Source organism: Entelurus aequoreus, linkage group LG21, assembly GCF_033978785.1.
Source record: "Entelurus aequoreus isolate RoL-2023_Sb linkage group LG21, RoL_Eaeq_v1.1, whole genome shotgun sequence".
Lineage (NCBI taxonomy): Eukaryota > Metazoa > Chordata > Actinopteri > Syngnathiformes > Syngnathidae > Entelurus > Entelurus aequoreus.
This window is the reverse complement of record NC_084751.1, coordinates 9,867,115-9,889,336: the sequence shown is the minus strand read 5'-3', so window position 1 is coordinate 9,889,336 and position 22,222 is coordinate 9,867,115. Positions and strand designations below refer to the sequence as shown.

The 22,222-nt window shown below is 37.9% G+C and overlaps 2 protein-coding genes and 1 long non-coding RNA gene across 4 annotated transcripts; 2 read left to right on the top strand and 1 right to left on the bottom strand.

Moving 5' to 3' along the window:
- The first annotated feature begins 1,984 nt into the window (after nt 1-1,984).
- Nucleotides 1,985-8,114, top strand: LOC133638332 (uncharacterized). The gene is made up of 3 exons (XR_009823608.1): nt 1,985-2,129; nt 2,211-2,263; nt 7,574-8,114. It is a non-coding gene; the product is annotated as an uncharacterized LOC133638332 (long non-coding RNA).
- Nucleotides 7,555-18,268, bottom strand: crybb1 (crystallin, beta B1). Its single transcript, XM_062030840.1, has 7 exons — nt 17,416-18,268; nt 11,771-12,023; nt 11,567-11,710; nt 11,381-11,499; nt 11,116-11,248; nt 10,877-11,019; nt 7,555-8,054 (listed from the first exon to the last, which is right to left on the bottom strand). Exons 2-7 carry the CDS (start codon nt 11,903-11,905, stop codon nt 7,877-7,879), a joined length of 852 nt encoding a protein of 283 aa, XP_061886824.1. The 5' UTR covers nt 11,906-12,023; nt 17,416-18,268; the 3' UTR covers nt 7,555-7,876.
- Nucleotides 17,578-21,396, top strand: cryba4 (crystallin, beta A4). Of its 2 annotated transcripts, none has more exons than XM_062030842.1 (6): nt 17,578-17,692; nt 17,891-17,934; nt 18,022-18,140; nt 20,763-20,904; nt 20,979-21,121; nt 21,190-21,396. In XM_062030842.1, the coding sequence occupies exons 2-6, from the start codon at nt 17,896-17,898 to the stop codon at nt 21,335-21,337; spliced, it is 591 nt and encodes a 196-aa protein (XP_061886826.1). In that variant the 5' UTR covers nt 17,578-17,692; nt 17,891-17,895; the 3' UTR covers nt 21,338-21,396. The 2 variants fall into 2 exon arrangements, with proteins under 2 accessions (XP_061886826.1, XP_061886827.1); XM_062030843.1 differs by having other exon boundaries at nt 17,670-17,777.
- The last annotated feature ends 826 nt before the right edge of the window (nt 21,397-22,222 follow it).

Genomic DNA, 22,222 nt, shown 5'->3' with positions numbered 1-22,222 from the left:
ATACAAAAATAAATTATTACTAATGTAAATGAGTCAATTTCCCCACTATGTGGTTTATTCTGTACATCATCTACGACAAAACTTGTGAATTTGGACTCATTTCATGAATCACACAGTGTTTTATATTTGTGAATTATATTTATATAGCGCTTTTCTCTAGTGACTCAAAGCGCTTTACATAGTGAAACCCAATATCTAAGTTACATTTAAACCGGTGTGGGTGACACTGGGAGCAGGTGGGTAAGGTGTCTTGCCCAAGGACACAACGGCAGTGACTAGGATGGCGGAAGCGGGGATCGAACCTGGAACCCTCTACCAACCGAGCCATACCGCCCCAATGAAGTTAGAAGCAGCCATGAATTGATTAACGTGGACCCCGACTTAAACAAGTTGAAAAACGTATTCGGGTGTTACCATTTAATGGTCAATTGTACGGAATATGTACTGTACTGTGCAATGTACTAATAAAAGCTTCAATCAATCAATCAAAAAAAAGCCTAAGTAGGTAGTGTCCAAACACGGAAGTGCTGCCTCTATTGCGACATCCAGTGGACACATTGAGAACAGCAGGTCTTTACGTTAAAAAAAATGTCAGCTCATTTGTATACTCGGCAAACTCATCTCATTAAACCTGTTTGACACCTCTGCTTCAGAACAAACTCGTTGTAGAACCATGAAAATGTGGATAGGCTTACTAAAACACTGACCTACATTTACCACCTTAATCCTAGTAGTATTTGTTTTTTTTTTGTGATTTTTATAAATCTCAACATTTACAAACAGTTGAGAAATAATAATCAAAGTACAAAAACAGTATAAAAACAGTACAAAACAGCGCCAGGGGGTTGTAAATTCTAAGTAACTAAAATAGAATGCAAAATATATATATATAAAAACCAAGTGCAAAACCATAGACTCACTCAATTTCAGTAAATAACTTAAATTTGGAACACAGCTTCATAGTTTTCACAGCTTTTTGGTTGTTAGAGGTAGAGAGTTTTAACGTAGACTTCTAGTTCTTTTATCCTATTATCTGTTCCGTGGTCTACTTTTATTTGCTAGCGCGTCCAGTACGTTTATCTTTTTAATTTATTGTCCAATCACATGTCGGCTTCTGTGTGTTGCCATGCCAACAGCCCGAGTGTATCCGGTGTGTAGGCTGTAATAAACACGCCCGCCACCAGGGGGCAGCTGCTCAGCTGCACTTTACTCGCGGCATGCATCTGGCGATACCGGAAATACAAATGTAGTCAATATTTCTCCGCCAATTGTCGAGCCCCTACCCTACACCAAATACGATAAAACAGAACAATAAATAGTGAACTTAAGTTTTTAAAGAGACAATAAATACACTTTTCTGTCGTGGCTTGAACACCTATCTCTCACGTTGATATCGTGGACAAAAAGGGAGTCACGTACGATGACACAGCGAAATAAAAACATACCTGACGATACCGGAAATACAATTGTAGTCAATATTTTTCTGCCAAATGTCGAGCCCCTACACAAAATACGATAAAACAGAACAATAAATAGTGAACTTAAGTTCTTAATGAGACAATAAACACACTTTTCTGCCTACCTCCCATGTTGATAAAGTGGACAAAACGGAAGTAGAAAGGCGTGTCCAACACATATAAAGAGGCAGGTGTCACAACAATTATTGCAGTAGGAGTGACACAACGAGACAATAGTTCCACATATTCACAAAACATCAAACAACCTTCAGGTGTTTTCTTGTAACTTACACTAGGCTGACCATACGTCCTCTTTTACCCGGACATGTCCTCTTTTGCGGGGATGTCCGGGGTGTCCGGGCGGGGTTTCTTCAATGCCTCAAATGTCCGGCATTTTGAGTTAGGGTTGCGTGTATTTTCAATGTACGTCCAGAGTTAAGAAGGGGTTAAACAAAACAAAGTGTGGAGGCGTGCGTGTAACACGGGTGGGGAAATAAGCCATATTTCCTCTCATGGCATCCCCTCATATTACCTGCGCCGTTTCCACGTTTAATCTCACGAGTTTAACACAAGCGCTCACGTGACCCGCTGCAGCCTATCGCGCTCTATATGATCCACCGTCCCAAGATGGCTGCCAGGTGCGGTGGCTAAGCCTGGGGACATCTGAAGCCGGTATGTTTTAAAGTTGTCGTTTGCCTGCATACCGTAAAAAAAAAAACGTCCAACATTTTACAACTAATTGTAAACTTATAGGTGCCGACCATCAGGGCCGAGTTGCGACGAGAGAGTGTTATTAAGCCGAGTCGGTAAGTGAATCTGTTTGCTAATAGTAGCTACTAGCTGTACCCATGTATTGTCTATGGGCGGTTAGCATCGGCTTTTAATCCCGTTTCCTCCAATGTTTCTGATCCCATTAAATTTATATTTATTTCGAGTCTTTATTTTGGGTACTTACATATGGTGACTGAGTGTTGTGGCGTTTTCAGGCCATCTGCACTTTTTATGCTATTGTAAAGACAATGAATGAACACTGTTACACCCGTCATAGTGACGTCACTGTTATTGTTAATGTTACTCCCGTCATAGTGACGTCACTGTTATTTTCTATGGTTTAATATTGTTAATGTTACACCCGTCATAGTGACGTCACTGTTATTGTTCATGTTACACCCGTCATAGTGACGTCACTGTTATTTTCTATTGTTTAATATTGTTCATGTTGCACCCGTCATAGTGACAACACTGTGTACTGTTGTGTTTGTTATTTTGTACATACATGGGATTGTTTAATATTGTTAATGTTAGCAGTATTATTGCTAATAATGATATTAATATAATAATAAGTGTAACTTATTTATTGAAGGTCGAACAATAGATGACTTAATGCTGATGTTTATTTGCGCACATTGATTGAACTCCGGGTTCCTGTGTAGGCCAGGGGCCGTACTTATCAAGCTTCTTGGAATTACTCCTAAGAAGTCTGCTAAGAGTTGACTTAAGAGTAAATAAATTCTTGGCTGAAAGCTGCACTTAAAAGTTAGTTATCAAGCGTCTTACTCACACTGTCAGCGAAGTGTAGGACTGAATCTTAAGTGTCACACTCAGAGCTGAATTACGACATTACTATGTGCCGTAAACGCAATTTTAGGTGACGTCATTTCTGCGTCCATAGAAATGACCAATCACGGAAGGGAATCCGTTGTCTAAGAATAAATAAATATCTTGGAAATATTTAAGTGGACAATGGGAGTGTATATTTTGACAATAAACTACAAAATAATACAAAACAAACTAGTCCCCGCCGGCACTCACGCTACCGCTCCCTCTCTTCTCTCGCCCACACACTCACTGATGTCACTCACCTCACGGCCACACACATACGCTACTGTCATAACATTTTCTTTCCAATTCATTAATTAGGCAACTAATTTGAAACTGGTGTGGGTGGCTCTATATATACTAGCCCACTGCAGACACATGCAGAAATCAACAAGGAATCGAAAAGTATTAAATCTGTGACAAAAATAATATCCGCTCTGTCTAAACAATACCGTTTGATCAGCTGCTCGTCATCAAAAAAAAACAAAACATTGTTCCGTTCCCTGAACGTTCGCGCACGTCTCTCTCGCCTCAGTGCCATCCCCTGCTGGCAACTCCTAACCACTTAAGACACCTCTGAAGGTCTCTTAAATATCGTGGAGAGTAGGAGTGATTCTTAGACTTAAGAACGTTGATAAAAAGCTTTTATTCTTAAGTTTGAGAGTAGGACTAAATTTCGCAAATTCTCAGGACTTAAGTGTAAAATGGCACTCTAAGAAGCTTGATAAGTACGGCCCCAGGTCCCTAAGTCTTGGATGGCGAGCTGTAGATAGACCTTGAGCCCGAGCCCAAGGATCTCCACCTCTCAACCCCTGAACTCCACCTGCTCTGCTCCGGCCGGTATAGGCGGCTTATAGCCGAACCCCTTGCCTCGCATCTCATTACTCTGCAGCTCTTTGCACTACCTCATACACACCCTGCCCATAAACTGAACTGTCACTACAAACCGCCATATCCACAACCCCAACCCGTGTGGCCGTATAAACTGTGAATGCGCATATGGACTGCGATCAGTCTCATATGACTCCTATGAACTTTAAGAACTTGTGATACCACCTTGTATGAATTACCTGAACTCTTAATCAATTAACTAAACCAACATTGTTTGTTGAGATTCCTTTGTTTTTTTCTTATGTTTTGAATTGCCATTCCTATCAATGTCTGTCCACTATTTGTTGCACTGTACATATTTAAATAATACCAGTATCATTTTAAGCATTTAATTGTCTGTCCTACTCTCTCCGAGTCGTAATCTAGACTTCTGATTAGCCCAATATTGAGAAAGTGGGACCCCACAATTTTACTGTGGTACCCCATTTTTATTACTTGATGGGGTCCCTGGGACCCCATTTTGAAAATTCCTAGCGCCAACACTGCTGTCAACAGAGGAGAAAAATGCTTTATTTAAATAAATATAGTATTTATAAAGCAAGTTCGAGTATCATTGGCAAATTTTCACCTAGTCCCCGCCTTGGCACGCATATATGTCCTCTTTTGGGGATTTCAGAATATGGTCAGCCCAACTTACACATTCTGTGTAATTAGAACAATAATACATTATATTTACACGACATGTAATTAGAACAATAATACATTATATTTACATGACATGTAATTAGAACAATAATACATTATATTTACACGACATGTAATTAGAACAATAATACATTATATTTACATGACATGTAATTATAACAATAATACATTATATTTACACGACATGTAATTAGAACAATAATACATTATATTTACATGACATGTAATTATAACAATAATACATTATATTTACATGACATGTAATTAGAACAATAATACATTATATTTACATGACATAATTGACCTCCGATGTCACTATGGTAATCTAATTAGTTACTATGATAATCAAATTAGTTACTATGGTAATCTAATTAGTTACTACAGAAACCTAATTAGTGACTATGGTAATCTAATTAGTTACTATGATAATCTAATTAGTTACTATGGTAATCTAATTAGTTACTACAGTAATCTAAGTCACAGCAGCTCAGACGAGGTACCAAGCAGTGTGGGTGGGGAGCGTTTCCACAGAGTGTTTCCAGAGCGAGCCTGAAAAGGAGATTTTTACACCAAAATTCTAAAGTTTAGTGATATATCAGATGTATCAGATTGTAGGTGGAGTTTTTTTTTTTTACCATTCGTGTTCATATTTTGCTGTGTTTGTTGCATTTTTGTTTCGTTTCGCTTGATTGTAAAATATGTGGATGGAGAGGGGGTGTGACGTTCATATGTTGTCAATATTCAGTGTTTTATCCTGCATAGTTAATATTGTAAACCCCACATTCTTTATTTTCATGGTGTCTCATTTGGTCAAAAAAAATTAAAATTCCATTCTGTTTTTTAAGGTGGTCTGTCATAACGTTTTTAGCATTCAATCAGACACTAAACCAGCCATATACCATGTGTTGTTGGACCTTACTGTAGTCTATATGATCCTTTTGGCAAGTGGTATATACAGTATAGATCCTTTTAGCAAGTGGTATATACAGTATAGATCCTTTTAGCAAGTGGTATATACAGTATAGATCCTTTTAGCAAGTGGTATATACTGTTTAGATCCTTTTAGCAAGTGGTATATACAGTATATATCCTTTTAGCAAGTGGTATATACAGTATAGATCCTTTTAGCAAGTGGTATATGCAGTATAGATTGTTTAGCAAGTGGTATATACTGTATAGATCCTTTTAGCAAGTGGTATATACCGTATAGATCCTTTTAGCAAGTGGTATATACAGTATAGATCCTTTTAGCAAGTGGTATATACAGTATAGATCCTTTTAGCAAGTGGTATATACTGTTTAGATCCTTTTAGCAATTGGTATATACAGTATAGATCCTTTTAGCAAGTGGTATATACAGTATATAACCTTTTAGCAAGTGGTATATACAGTATAGATCCTTTTAGCAAGTGGTATATACTGTTTAGATCCTTTTAGCAAGTGGTATATACAGTATATATCCTTTTAGCAAGTGGTATATACAGTATAGATCCTTTTAGCAAGTGGTATATACAGTATAGATTGTTTAGCAAGTGGTATATACTGTATAGATCCTTTTAGCAAGTGGTATATACCGTATAGATCCTTTTAGCAAGTGGTATATACAGTATAGATCCTTTTAGCAAGTGGTATATACAGTATAGATCCTTTTAGCAAGTGGTATATACAGTATAGATCCTTTTAGCAAGTGGTATATACAGTATAGATCCTTTTAGCAAGTGGTATATACCGTATAGATACTTTTAGCAAGTGGTATATACCGTATAGATCCTTTTAGCAAGTGGTATATACAGTATAGATTGTTTAGCAAGTGGTATATACTGTATAGATCCTTTTAGCAAGTGGTATATACCATATAGATCCTTTTAGCAAGTGGTATATACAGTATAGATCCTTTTAGCAAGTGGTATATACAGTATAGATCCTTTTAGCAAGTGGTATATACAGTATAGATCCTTTTAGCAAGTTGTATATACAGTATAGCTCCTTTTAGCAAGTTGTATATACAGTATAGCTCCTTTTAGCAAGTGGTATATACAGTATAGATCCTTTTAGCAAGTGGTATATACCGTATAGATCCTTTTAGCAAGTGGTATATATAGCATAGATCCTTTTAGCAAGTGGTATATACAGTATAGATCCTTTTAGCAAGTTGTATATACCGTATAGATCCTTTTAGCAAGTGGTATATACAGTATAGATCCTTTTAGCAAGTGGTATATACAGTATAGATCCTTTTAGCAAGTGGTATATACAGTATAGATCCTTTTAGCAAGTGGTATGTACCGTATAAATCCTTTTAGCAAGTGGTATATATAGTGTAGATCCTTTTAACAAGTGGTATATACAGTATAGATCCTTTTAGCAAGTGGTATATAGAATGTTTAGCAAGTGGTATATAGTTTGTTTAGCAAGTAGTATATAGTTTGTTTAGCAAGTGGTATATAGAATGTTTAGCAAATGGTATATAGAATGTTTAGCAAGTGGTATATAGAATGTTTAGCAAATGGTATATAGAATGTTTAGCAAGTGGTATATAGAATGTTTAGCAAGTAGTATATAGTTTGTTTAGCAAGTGGTATATAGAATGTTTAGCAAGTGGTATATAGTTTGTTTAGCAAGTGGTATATAGAATGTTTAGCAAGTGGTATATAGAATGTTTAGCAAGTGGTATATAGAATGTTTAGCAAGTGGTATATAGAATGTTTAGCAAGTGGTATATAGTTTGTTTAGCAAGTGGTATATAGAATGTTTAGCAAGTGGTATATAGAATGTTTAGCAAGTGGTATATAGAATGTTTAGCAAGTGGTATATAGAATGTTTAGCAAGTGGTATATAGAATGTTTAGCAAGTGGTATATAGAATGTTTAGCAAGTGGTATATAGAATGTTTAGCAAGTGGTATATAGAGTTTTCTCCTCACCCACCATGTTTGAAGGTTGAAGAAAGAGTCCATGTTTTCCCGTAACTTGTTTATTTCAGACAAGGCAAAGGCAAAAAAATAGCTTCCGTAGATGTGGCCATCTTGAATCCCGCCCTGGTGACCGTGGGTACGCACGTCCAACTCCCCAGGTACATGGAACTATGTTGACACCTGTCTCACATGCAATGACATCACGCCAGGTGTGATGGAGTAAAAGGTAAAAGGCGAAGCAGGCCGGAGGTTTGATTGTTTTTGTTCCACAACGTGTTTTATTAGTTAGCACCATAAAAAGTCCGTGGTCTTTCCCGGGATGGAGAGAAAGGAGTCAGTGGAGGGTAAAAAGCTGCACCAGCGGGTGTGGCTCACTTGCTGGAGGAGGTGAAGGTGAAGCAACCTCTCTGGTGGAACTGCATGTCCCTGATGCGACGCACCGACTGGATCTGAGGCTGCAGGGCCGAGAAGTCGTTGTAGTGCCGGAAGTCTCCACTCTCAAACAGGTACTGGTAGCCTCTGTAGCCCGGGTACTGGTAGCCCACCCACCTGAGCAGGAGCACACCTCAGCTTCTTATTCAACCCTCTACTTAAGTCTACTGAAACCAAGTATTACATCTTAAGTCTACTGAAACAAGTATTCCATATTAAGTGTACTAAAACAAGTATTTCATCTTAAGTCTACTGAAACCAAGTATTACATCTTAACTGTACTGAAACTAGTATTACATATTAAGTCTACTGAAACAAGTATTCCATTTTAAGTGTACTAAAACAAGTATTCCATCTTAAGTGTACTGAAACAAGTATTCCATCTTAAGTGTACTGAAACAAAGTATTCCATCTTAAGTGTACTGAAACAAGTATTCCATCTTAAGTGTACTAAAACAAGTATTTCATCTTAAGTGTACTGAAACAAGTATTCCATCTTAAGTGTACTGAAACAAAGTATTCCATCTTAAGTGTACTAAAACAAGTACTCCATTTAAGTGTACTGAAACAAGAATTCCATCTTCAGGTACTTAAGTGTAACTAAACAAGAATTCCATCTTAAGGTACTTAAGTGTACTAAAACAAGTATTCCATCTTAAGGTACTTCAGTGTACTAAAACAAGTATTCCATCTGAAGTGTACTGAAACAAGTTTTCCATCTTAAGTGTACTGAAACACGTATGATATCTTAAGTGTACTGAAACAAGAATTCCATCTTAAGGTACTTCAGTGTACTGAAACAAGTATTCCATCTTAAGGTACTGAAACAAGTCTTCCATCTTAAGTGTACTGAAACAAGAATTCCATCTTAAGTGTACTGAAACAAAGTATTCCATCTTAAGTGTACTAAAACAAGTACTCAATTTAAGTGTACTGAAACAATAATTCCATCTTCAGGTACTTAAGTGTACTGAAACAAGAATTCCATCTTAAGGTACTTAAGTGTACTGAAACAAGTATTCCATCTTAAGGTACTTCAGTGTACTAAAACAAGTATTCCATCTTAAGTTTACTAAAACCAGTATTCCATCTTAAGTGTACTGAAACAAGCATTCCATCTTAAGTGTACTGAAACACGTATTCCATCTTAAGGTACTTAAGTGTACTGAAACAAGTATTCCATCTTAAGTTTCCTAAAACCAGTATTCCATCTTAAGTGTACTGAAACAAGCATTCCATCTTAAGTGTACTGAAACAAGTATTCCATCTTAAGGTACTTAAGTGTATTGAAACAAGTATTCCATCTTAAGTGTACTGAAACTACTATTTCATCTTAAGGTACTTCAGTGTACTGAAACAAGTATTCCATCTTAAGGGTACTGAAACAAGTATTCCATCTTAAGTGTACTGAAACCAGTATTCCATCTGAAGTTCACTGAAACAATTCCATCTTAAGGTACTTCAGTGTACTGAAACAAGTATTTCATCTTAAGTATACTGAAACAATTATTCCATCTTAAGTACTTCAGTGTACTGAAACAAGTATTCCATCTTTAGTGTACTGAAACAAGTATTCCATCTTAAGGTACGTAAGTGTACTGAAACAAGTATTCCATCTTCAGTGTACTGAAACAAGTATTCCATCTTCATTGTACTGAAACAAGTATTCCATCTTCAGTGTACTGAAACAAGTATTCCATCTTAAGTGTACTGAAACAAGTATTCCATCTTAAGGTACGTAAGTGTACTGAAACAAGTATTCCATCTTAATGTACGTAAGTGTACTGAAACAAGTATTCCACCTGAGACCGGGTTTATTTGAATCTTTCAAAGAGTTGCAATACACAGTTAGTCCACACGAGGGGGATGTTTGGTTCCATTAAAACATTTTGCTCAGCAGTTTTGAATGAGAGAAAAGAAAATGTCAGAGTGTGTTTGTGTTGCTGTGAACAATTCTTCTTGATTCCAACAACAAAACCACAAACACTCAGCACGTTTGACACCGAGGCTTCACGTGGACATTTTAGGTGTCAAAGTGTTTTGTTTTTTTACCAAGGGCCACATGGCAGTTATGTTTGTGAATAATATTATTACACCATTTTTTGAATGCAATAGTAGACTTTTAAAAAACTAAAATGTAAAAAAAAATATGGTAAGTTGCAATAATTTCACCTCAAAATGTAGTGTATTTTACTGGGAATGGAAAAACAGTACTGCAGTTTTCATGGTTAAAAAAAAAAAAAAAAAAAAAGGCAGTCAGTTGCCAGAATTTTACTGTAAAATGTCTTTTTTTTTTTTTTTTGTTGCAATTTTACAGTAAAATTTTTTTACTAGTTTTCTTAAAATTTTTTTTACTGCAAATCAACAAGTGTAGGATTTTTCGGTGTATTACTGTAAATGCCGAAACGGCAGCGCAGTTTATTACAGTAAAAAAAGTACAGTATTTTTTTTCATTTAGAGAAAATTGCTGAAAAAACCCACAATGTGACCATGACATATACTGCTACTTTTACATTGCACAATTTGATGGATAACTTGCTTTGAAATCATCATTATTAGTATTTTTTTCTATTCAGAAAATGTTTGATAACATATTTTTGCATTTTTAGACAATATTTAAGTGTCAAACAAGAAGGCCGTGGAGTCGGCTCTCGGCCTTGTGATGATACGACTTGTTTGATAGATTGATTGAAACTTTCATTAGTAGATTGCACAGTACAGTACATATTCCCTACAATTGACCACTAAATGGTAACACCCGAATACGTTTTTCAACTTGTTTAAGTCGGGGTCCACGTTAATCGATTCATGGTATAACTTGATATGTCATGATGCAACTTGTGATGGTATGACGGACAAGAAGATTGTGGCCCACATCGTCCTGACACGAACAATATGTGTGGAAGGTTTCTTTCGAAAGAGTCAAAAGGTAAACTTACGCTCCTCCGGGCACCCTCACGCTGCCCACTCTGTCACAGAAGCCGTGCGCCCACAGGGTTGGAACGTCATCCTCCTGGATCTCCATCTTGTTGCCCTTGAAGTCAGAGAGCTCGTGCAGGCAGATCTTGTGCTCCATGCTGTCCTGTCGACAACAAGCCAGTGCTCTATCATAAGCATCATGCTAAACACATGCTAAACATCAGTGTGGTTCTAGTGTGGGGGGGTCAGTGGGCAGTACCATGCGGATGGGCCTGAGCGACATGAGGCAGTCGCTGCGGTAGGAGTTGCTCCAGGTGTCCCAGCGAGGATACTCTCCCTTCTCCAGGATGAACATCTCGCCACGGAGGTTGGTCTGCTCAAAAGCAACAAAGCTGGAAGAGGGGGGGGTGCGGCGGCATGGGGGTAGGGGGGAGGTTGGGGAGGGGGTGTAGACATACAGAGCCATGAGTGCACAGGTCCACACATCAACTTGTCTCCGGGGGAGGGGAGGGGTGTCCTCTTACGGGCCGCTGTCCACGATGAGACTTCTGACCCGATCCAGGCCTCGATCACAAATGTTGACGCACTCGCTCTGGAGCTCCACCATCCTGCCCTGGAAGTTCTCCTGGTCGAACAGCATGATCTGCACGCACAGAACTCTCAGTACACCTCTACCGAGTACTTAGGTCCTGACCCCCAGGCTGACTCACCCTGAAGGACCCGGCGCCGGGCTCGCCCGTCTTGGTGGCCTTGCTGGAGGCGGCCGGGGTCGGGACTCCCTTGTCCTTGGGGTCGGAGCCCAGGCTGGAGGCGGTCTTGGCGATTTGAGACATGGCGGGGGGCTTCAGGTGAGTCTGGGTGGGAGACGTAGGTGACGGATGAGGACGTTAGCTTGTGCGGGTGTGCGTACTTACCTGGGTAGGGTCTGTCCTGCAGTGCGGCGTGAGGCAGACTGAACCAAGATGGTGTCGTCCAGCTCCGGTCCGGCTTATATAGTCTGGCAAAGGTGGAGCGCGGACGGCGCCGGCACAAAAGAAAGGCTTTGTCATCACAGTCGGATCGGGCCAAAGCCAAGCGGGTCATGGCAAGGCCTGGAAGCCTGTAAGCACTTTGACCAGGAAAGGAAAGCGCTGAGCGCGGCATTTCAGGCTGGTGTAGCTTTGGGGGCTGAAAGACAAGAATGTAACGAACCGACAATGATGTCATCTCTGACACACAACAAACACAATTAGTAGCTCATCAAACCTCATTGAAACACACTTTCATTTAGACACACAACAAACTACATCTCACATAAATATCTACTTTTGCACATGCTACTTGCTAATTAGCTTCTGCTTGTCTTAAACTAATATGAGGTTTTCTAACCTATGTATGCTAACTGGCTATAGTAGCATGTATGCTAACTGTGATTCCACTCATCAGCTGCTACATGCTTGTCCATGCTAACTATCTTAGATGCTTACCATTTGGTTAATATGTTAACTAACTGATGTGATAACTGTAGATGTCTCATATGCTAATTACCATGAATCAATTTAAGTGGACCCCGACTTCAACAAGTTGAAAAACTTATTCGGGTGTTACCACTTAGTGGTCAATTGTACGGAATACGTACTGTACTGTGCAATCTACTTAAAAAAAGTTTCAATCAATCAATCAATCAATCAATCTGGCTAACATGCCAACTAACTGGCTAATGTGCTAACTATAGTATATAATATATACTATATATGTAAACATTACATATATGTTGTATTTTATATTGCTACTATGGTACATGTTTAGTCTACTTTATACCTGCATTATCTTTTCCATCCTTACCCTTTCCATCCTTTGTAACTGAGCTACGTACTGTGTGCAACAATTTCCCTTGTGGATCAATAAAGTTTGTGTCCAAGTCTAACTGATGTGCTAATTAACCAGCTTACATGTTAACTACCTGACCGATGGGCTAACTAATTGACTGATGTGCTAACTAACGGGCTCATATGCTAACTAGCTATCCAATATGCTAATTTAAAGAGGTTCATTAGGTCTATGCGATTTTGTTATTCTTAAAGCCAGACCTGTGTTTATTTCGGCCACAACTGTGGCCTTCCTCAGAGGTTGTCACGTGATACGCTAACTAACGAGGTAATATGGCAACTAACCATTACTTATGCTAACTAGCTATGTTATATGCTGACTAACTAGGTAATATGCTATATAACTGACTCAAACGTTAACTACCCATCTAATGTGCTAAATTTCTCACTCGCTGACTGATAAGCTGATTAGCTAGCATAGACAACTTTCTGGCTCATATGCTAACTAGCTGGATGATATGCTAACTAACTGACTTGCATGTTAAGGTAGCTAACATGTAAGTCCACTAGAAGTTAGTTGACTGGTGTGCAATCTCACTGACAAATGTGCTATTTCACTAACTGGTGTGCTAACTAGCTGGATAATTTGATAAAAAAAATGATGTACTAACTAACTGGCTTACATGCTAACTATGTGGGTCATATATTAACTAACTGACTGATGTGCTAACTCACTGTCTGATATGTTACTTAGCTACCTCATATGCTAACTACCTGGCTCGTATGCTACTTAACAGACTGAGGTGCAAATTCACCCATGTGCTAACTTATATGCTAAATAACTGGCTCATATGCTAACTATCTCACTAATGTTATAACTAGCTGGCTCATATACTAACTAGCTATGTTATATGCTAATTAACTGTCTTATATACTATCTAATTGGTTCATATGCTAATTACCCAGCTAATGTGCTAACAAACTTACTGATATGCTAACTAAATGGCTGTAGTGTTAACTAACTTACTGATGTGCTAATTAACTAGGTAATATACTAACTACCCAACACACATGCTAACTACTTGTCTAATGTGCTAAGTTGCCTACTAAACTTAACTAAATTGGCTCACTTTCCAACAAACTGCGTTGTATATTAACTAACTGGCTTACATGTTAATAAACTAGTTAACTAACTGATGTGCTCGCTCATTGACTAATGCGCTAAACCACTAACTGATGTGTTAACTAACTAGTTAATATGTTAACTACCTGGCTAATGTGATAACTGACAGATGTGCTAACTCACTGTCTGATATGTTACTTATACTAACTATCTGGCTTGCATGCTAATTAAGAGACTGAGGTGCAAACTCACTCATGTGCTAACTTACTTATATGCTAATTAACTTCCATGTACTATCTAACTGGTTCATATGGTAATTGGCCAGCTAATTTAATAACTAAATGACTGATGTGATAACTAAAAAGCGCATATGCTAAATAGCTGGCGCATATGCCAACTAACTGGTTCATATGGTAATTGGCCAGCTAATTTAATAACTAAATGACTGATGTGATAACTAAAAAGCGCATATGCTAAATAGCTGGCGCATATGCCAACTAACTGGCTCACATGCTAACTAACCAGCTAATATGGTAACTACTATCATATGGTACTTACAATGCTAATGTGCTAACACACTGACTGATGTTCCAATAAACTGGGTTATATATTAACTAACTGGCTTGCATGTTAATAAACTAGTTAACTAACTGATGTGCTCGCTCATTGACTAATGCGCTAAACCCCTAACTGGTGTGTTAACTAACTAGCTAATATGTTAAATACCTGGCTAATGTGATAACTGACAGATGTGCTAACTCACTGTCTGATATGTTACTAATACTAACTATCTGTCTTGCATGCTAATTAAGAGACTGAGGTGCAATCTCACTCATGTGCTAATTTACTTATATGCTAATTAACTTCCATATACTATCTAACTGATTCATATGGTAATTACCCAGCTAATTTAATAACTAAATGACTGATGTGATAACTAAAAAGCTCATATGCTAACTAACTGGCTCACATGCTAACTAACCAGCTAATATGGTAACTACTATCATATACCATGCTAATGTGCTAACACACTGACTGATGTTCCAATAAACTGGCTAATATGCTAAGTGTTCGGTGGCTGGAGAGAAGCTAGCTATTACTTACTAATACATGGATTACAGAAGGATTGTTTTGGGATTAAATCCCCTCAAATGTGATGATTTGTGCTATAGAAGAAGGATTAACATGTTTCATACGTACAGATTATCACCACTAATCCTGCTGGATCTCGCACAACATCAGGAAAAAAATGAACCGTCTCAGTCATTTGTGCATGTCATGTTTACTCTACTTTATGTACTTTATGTATATATTTGGATATTTTATGTCATGTTGATTTTTATTTTCATGTACTCCGTTTACTTTATGTACTTGATGTATTTATTTGGATATTTTATGTCATGTTGATTTTTATTTTCATGTACTCCGTTTACTTTATGTACTTGATGTATTTATTTGGATATTTTATAGGGCTGCGAATCGATTCAATATCGATTCTTGGGGTCACGATTCGATTCAAAATCTTTTTTTTTTCCGATTCAACACAATTCTCGATTCAAAAACGATATTTTCCCAATTCAAAAGGATTGTCTATTCATGGAATACATAGATTTCAGCAGGATCTACCCCAGTCTGCTGACATGCAAGCAGAGTAGTAGACTAACTGATTGCAATAATGTACATTTGTTTCAACTATTAAATGAACCAAAAATACGACTTATTTTATCTTTGTGAAAATATTGGACACAGTGTGTTGTCAAGCTTATGAGATGCGATGCAAGTGTAAGCCACTGTGACACTATTGTTCTTTTTTTAAATTTTTTATAAATGTCTAATGATAATGTCAATGAGGGATTTTTAATCACTGCTATGTTGAAATTGTAACTAATATTGATACTGTTGTTGATCATATCCATTTTTGTTTCACTACTTTTGGTTTGTTGTGTGTGGTGTTTGTGTCTCCTCTCAATTGCTGTTTATTGCAGTTCTGAGTGTTGCTGGCTCGGGTTTGCTTTTGGAATTGGATTGCATTGTTATGGTTTTGCTGTGTATTGTTTTGTTGGATTGATTAATTAAAATAAAAAATTTTTAAAAATTTTAAAAATTTAAAAATCGATTTTTTTAAAAATGAGAATCGATTCTGAATCGCACAACGTGAGAATCGCGATTCGAATTCGAATCTATTTTTCCCCACACCACTAATATTTTATGTCATGTTGATTTTTATTTTCATGTACTCTATTTACTATACTTTGTGTATTTATTTGGATATTTTATGTCGATTTTTATGTTCATGTACTCCATTTACTCAACTTCATGTACTCTATGTATTATTTGGATATTTTATGTTATGTTTAGGGATGTCCGATAATGGCTTTTTGCCGATATCCGATATTCCGATATTGTCCAACTCTTTAATTACCGATACCGATATCAACCGATACCGATATCAACCGATACCGATATCAACCGATATATGCAGTCGTGGAATTAACACATTATTATGCCTAATTTGGACAACCATGTATGGTGAAGATAAGGTACTTTTTAAAAAAATTATAAAATAAGATAACTAAATTACAAACATTTTCTTGAATAAAAAAGAAAGTAAAACAATATAAAAACAGTTACATAGAAACTAGTAATGAATGAAAATGAGTAAAATTAACTGTTAAAGGTTAGTACTATTAGTGGAGCAGCAGCACGCACAATCATGTGTGCTTACGGACTGTATCCCTTGCAGACTGTATTGATATATATTGATATATAATGTAGGAACCAGAATATTGATAACAGAAAGAAATGGGGGGAGGGAGGTTTTTTGGGTTGGTGCACTAATTGTAAGTGTATCTTGTGTTTTTTATGTTGATTTAATAAATAAATAAATAAAAAATTTAAAAAACCGATACAGATAATTAAAAAAAACAATACCGATAATTTCCGATATTACATTTTAACGCATTTATCGGCCGATAATATCGGCAGGCCGATATTATCGGACATCCCTAGTTATGTTACTTTTTATTTTCATGTACTCCATTTACTCTACTTTATGTACTTTATGTATTTATTTGGATATTTTATGTCATGTTGACTTTAATTTTCATGTACTCTATTTACTCTACTTTATGTATTTGGATATTTTATGTCGATTTTTATGTTCATGTACTCCATTTACTCTACTTCATGTACTTTATGTATTATTTGGATATTTTATGTAATCCATCCATCAATGCATTTTCTACCGCTTGTCCCTTTTGCGGGGGGGTGCTCGAGTCATGTTGCTTTTTATTTTCATGTACTCCGTTTACTTTATGTACTTTATGTATTTATTTGGATATTTTATGTCATGTTGATTTTTATTTTCATGTACTCTATTTACTCTACTTTATGTATTTATTTGGATAATTTATGTCATGTTGATTTTTATTTTCATCTACTCCGTTTACTTTATGTATTTAGTTAGATATTTGATGTCATGTTGATTTTTATTGAAAGTATATTCAAATGATATACATTGATTATGATCATATATTTGTTTTTTCAGATTGTATATCAGTTTTAATATTTTGTATTGTAATTGAGGAGATGCTGTATTTTCACAAGGTCAGCGACCTCTGACCTTTACCTTCTAATGAGCTCATTTGCATGCTAGGTCTTCATCATCGTCCACACGGCGGTCCTCAGGTGCCAGGTCGCCGTCCCCTTCCCATCTGATAATGTGGCGTCTGCATTTCTAGTGGTCCACGGATTAAAGCCACCTTTGTTGGGGGGGCACAAAGGAGGCAAGGCCACGCCCCTCTGCTGAGCGGGCCTTTCAGGATGGCCTCCTGCCAGGGGAGGCTTTAAAAGGGAGGGGGCGCCAGGCTGCTCTCACTGTCAGCAGCAAAGATCATCAGAGTAAGGTGAGTGCCCATCGCCCGCCCAGACCCCCTCATTCAGCAGTGCCTGGACCCCCAGCGTGGGGTCAAAAATGAAGCTCCCATGCAGGTGAAGATGGGCCCCAATGCAAACAGACCCTGACAGTCTGGTTGGGATAGTTGTGCTTCTTTAGAACTTTTCTAACGTGGCTTCCTGGTTCTGACCCGTGTCTCTGCTTGCAGACATCATGACTCACCACTGCACCAAGTTCTCTGGACACTGGAAGGTGGGTGAAGAGCGCCGCACTCTATGGCCACTTCATTAGGAACAGCAATGACCAGGACGCTCTAACTCTGTGACCTCTCTGGTGTAGATCATCGTGTTCGACGAGGAGTGCTTCCAGGGCCGCCGCCATGAGTTCACGTCCGAGTGCAGCAACGTGATGGAGTTGGGCTTCGAGACCGTGCGCTCCCTGCGGGTGGAGAGTGGAGCGTGAGTGTCCAACAATGTCTAACAATGTCCAACAACAATGTGTAACAATGTTTACCAACGTCCAACTACAATGTCTAACAACAATGGCTGATAATATCTAACATCAATGCCAAACAACAATATCCAACAATGTCTTACAATTTTAAAATTATGTCTAACAATGCCAAACTATGTGTAACCATGTCTTAACGGTGTCTGTCAATGTCCAACAATGATGTGTAACAATGTTTAACTATGTCCAACAACAAAGTTTCATGTCTAACAACAATGGGTGATAATATCTAACAACAATGTCTAACAATGTGTAACAATGTCCAACAATGTGTAACGATGTCCAACAATGTCTTACAATTTTTAATCATGTCTAATAACGCCAAACTATGTCTAACGGTGTATAACAATGTCCAACAATAATGTGTAACGGTGTTTAACTATGTCTAACAACAATGTCTAAGACACATGTTACACATTGTCAGACAATGTGTAACAATGTCTGACAATGTGTAACAATGCCCATCAACTTGTAACCATGTGGAATAGTGTATAACAATGTCCAACAATAATGTGTAACAATGTTTAAAAATGTCTTAATGTGTAACAATGTCTGGCAACAATGTGTAACAACAATGTCTAACAATGCCCAACCATGTGTAACAATGTTTAAAAATGTCTTAACAATGTCTGGCAACAATGTCTAACAATGTCCAACAATGTGTAACAATGTTTAAAAATGTCTTAACAATGTCTGGCAACAATGTCTAACAATGTCCAACAATGTGTAACAATGTTTAAAAATGTCTTAAAAATGTGTAACAAAGTCTGGCAACAATGTCTAACAACAATGTCCAATGTCTAACAACAATGTCCAATGTCTAACAATGTGTAACAATGTTAAAACATTGCGTAACAAAGTCTGGCAACAATGTCTAACAACAATGTCCAATGTCTAACAACAATGTCCAATGTCTAACAATGTGTAACAATGTTAAAACATTGCGTAACAAAGTCTGGCAACAATGTCTAACAACAATGTCCAATGTCTAACAACAATGCCTAACAATGTGTAACCATGTCTAACAGTGTGTAACAATGTCCAACAAAAATGTCTAACAACAATGTCCAATGTCTAACAACAATGCCTAAGAATGTGTAACCATGTCTAACAGCGTGTAACCATGTTTAAAGATGTCTAACACTGTCTCACAACAATGTGTAAAAATTCCCATCAATGTTCAAAAACGTCTAACAATATGTACCAATGTTTGACAACAATGTTTAAAAATGTGTAACAATGTCTAACAACAATGTGTGATCATGTTTAAAATGTCTAACAATGTTTAACAATGACAATGTCCAACAGTGTTTAACAACAATGTTTAAAATGTTTGACAAAAATGTCCAATAATGTTTAAATTGTGTAACAATGTCTAACAATGTTTTAAATGCCTAACGCCAATACTTAGCAACAATGTTCAACAACAATGTCTGGCAATACCCAACAATGTTTAAACAGGTCTCACAAAGTGTAACAGTGTGTAACAACGTTGTGTAGCAATGTCCAACAATGTTTAAAAATGTCTAACAACAATGTCTAACAACAATGTTTAAAAATGTCTAACAACAATGTCTAACAACAATGTTTAAAAATGTCTAACAACAATGTCTGGCAACAATGTTTGACAACAGTGTCTAAAAACAATGTTTGACAACAGTGTCTAACAACAATGTTTGACAACAATGTACATCAACAACAATGTCTAAAAACAATGTCTAACAACAATGTTTGACAACAATGTCTAACAACAACAATGTCTGACAACAATGTCTAACAACAATGTCTAAACAGGTCTAACAGTGTGTAACAACAATGTCTAAACAGGTCTAACAGTGTCTAACAACAATGTCTGACAACAACGTCTAACAACAATGTCTAAACAGGTCTAACAGTGTCTAACAACAATGTCTAAACAGGTCTAACAGTGTGTAACAACAATGTCTAAACAGGTCTAACAGTGTGTAACAACAAAGTCTAAACAGGTCTAACAGTGTGTAACAACAATGTCTAAACAGGTCTAACAGTGTGTAACAACAATGTCTAAACAGGTCTAACAGTGTCTAACAACAAAGTCTAAACAGGTCTAACAGTGTGTAACAACAAAGTCTAAACAGGTCTAACAGTGTGTAACAACAATGTCTAAACAGGTCTAACAGTGTGTAACAACAATGTCTAAACAGGTCTAACAGTGTCTAACAACAATGTCTGACAACAACGTCTAACAACAATGTCTAAACAGGTCTAACAGTGTCTAACAACAATGTCTAAACAGGTCTAAGAGTGTGTAACAACAATGTCTAAACAGGTCTAAGAGTGTGTAACAACAATGTCTAAACAGGTCTAACAGTGTGTAACAACAATGTCTAAACAGGTCTAACAGTGTGTAACAACAAAGTCTAAACAGGTCTAACAGTGTGTAACAACAATGTCTAAACAGGTCTAACAGTGTGTAACAACAAAGTCTAAACAGGTCTAACAGTGTGTAACAACAATGTCTAAACAGGTCTAAGAGTGTGTAACAACAACAATGTGTAACAACAATGTCCTGGGGTCTGTGTTCCTTGCAGCTGGGTGGGTTACGAGCACGCCTCCTTCCAGGGCCAGCAGTTGGTTCTTGAGCGCGGCGAGTACCCGCAGTGCGACGCCTTCGGCGGAAGCAACGCCTACCACATTGAGAGGTTGACCTCCTTCCGGCCCATCGCATGTGCCGTGAGTGGGGTCCACGCGGAGAACCGTGGCACCTTCCTGAGTCCACCTGAGCGCCTCCTTTTTGTCCCCCGCAGAACCACCGGGAGTGTCGCATGACCATCTTTGAGCGGGAGAACTTCCTGGGTCGTAAAGGCGAGCTGAGCGACGACTACCCCTCCCTGCAGGCCATGGGCTGGTGCAACAACGAAGTGGGCTCTCTGCGGGTCCAGTCGGGAAGGTGAGTGACCTCTAACCCCTCGCTTCTCCTAGCGCCGCGCTTTCTGACGCCCGCCCGTCTCCCAACAGCTTCGTGTGCTACCAGTACCCCGGTTACCGTGGTTACCAGTACATCATGGAGTGCGACCGTCACTGCGGCGAGTACAAACACTTCAAGGAGTTCGGCTCCCACAGCCAGACCCCCCAGATCCAGTCCATCCGCCGCATCCAACAGTGACCCTTCACCTTTGACCCCCGCGGCTTCCCAGCTGAATAAACTGTTTTTCCTAAACATCAGAGACATTTCTTTCATTTCATCTCATTGAACTATAAATACTGTATTGATGTTTTACTCCATTTATACCACACAGACTTCAAAGTGGACATCACATGGCAGCACCTACAAATGACAGTTTTCATTAATCTACTAATAATAGTAGTAATGCATTACAGTTATAACCACCAAAGCTTTTCTTATAAACAAGATGCTGACATTCGCCGTTGTTGGGAGCAATTTTTGTTAGCAAATGAGAGATTATCATCACACTTCAACATCTCTAACATGTAAATACTGCCTCTTTGCCAGGTCCGCATTGCAAAGGTGAAAATGTTCGTACTTGTCTTAACCTGGATAAAAAAAATAGGTTAAAAAATATATATAAATATGCATGTAAATTAGAAAGCGAAGTGTATGGATGTAAGAGTACCCAGAAGGCTTAGCGCTGTAGATAGGAACAGGAAGTAGAAAGGGTGGATATGTTGTTACACCTTGTTTCCACTTGGTCTGCACAGGAAACAAACAAGTTTAGCGCCACTTAGAAACAAATTCAATCGGCGAAAATGTGATTCATTGGCCAAAATATGCCGGAAGTTGCTTTTGCGGAGATTTGTTGAATTTGCGTGAAATGGTGCGAGGGCGGCATCGCAAATTCCTGGAGGGACTGATTAGCCTGAAGCTAATGACTATAGCATCTTGGTTCATTTTTGATTGATTGATTGAAACTTTTATTAGTAAATTGCACAGTTCAGTACATATTCCGTACAATTGACCACTAAACGGTAACACCCGAATAAGTTTTTCAACTTATTTAAGTCGGGGTCCACGTAATCAATTCATGGTACA

Bases quoted from the DNA above. Each gene is read 5' to 3' on its own strand.
- crybb1 (XM_062030840.1), bottom strand. From the start codon at position 11,905: ATGACAAAGCCTTTCTTTTGTGCCGGCGCCGTCCGCGCTCCACCTTTG. The intron at 11,711-11,770 runs GTAAGTACGCAC...TCTCCCACCCAG, and splicing joins GCAGGACAGACCCTACCCAG to ACTCACCTGAAGCCCCCCGC. The intron at 8,055-10,876 runs GTAAGTTTACCT...GCTCCTGCTCAG, and splicing joins GTGAGGGTGCCCGGAGGAGC to GTGGGTGGGCTACCAGTACC.
- cryba4 (XM_062030842.1), top strand. From the start codon at position 17,896: ATGACTCACCACTGCACCAAGTTCTCTGGACACTGGAAG. The intron at 18,141-20,762 runs GTGAGTGTCCAA...TGTTCCTTGCAG, and splicing joins CTGCGGGTGGAGAGTGGAGC to CTGGGTGGGTTACGAGCACG. The intron at 20,905-20,978 runs GTGAGTGGGGTC...TGTCCCCCGCAG, and splicing joins TCCGGCCCATCGCATGTGCC to AACCACCGGGAGTGTCGCAT.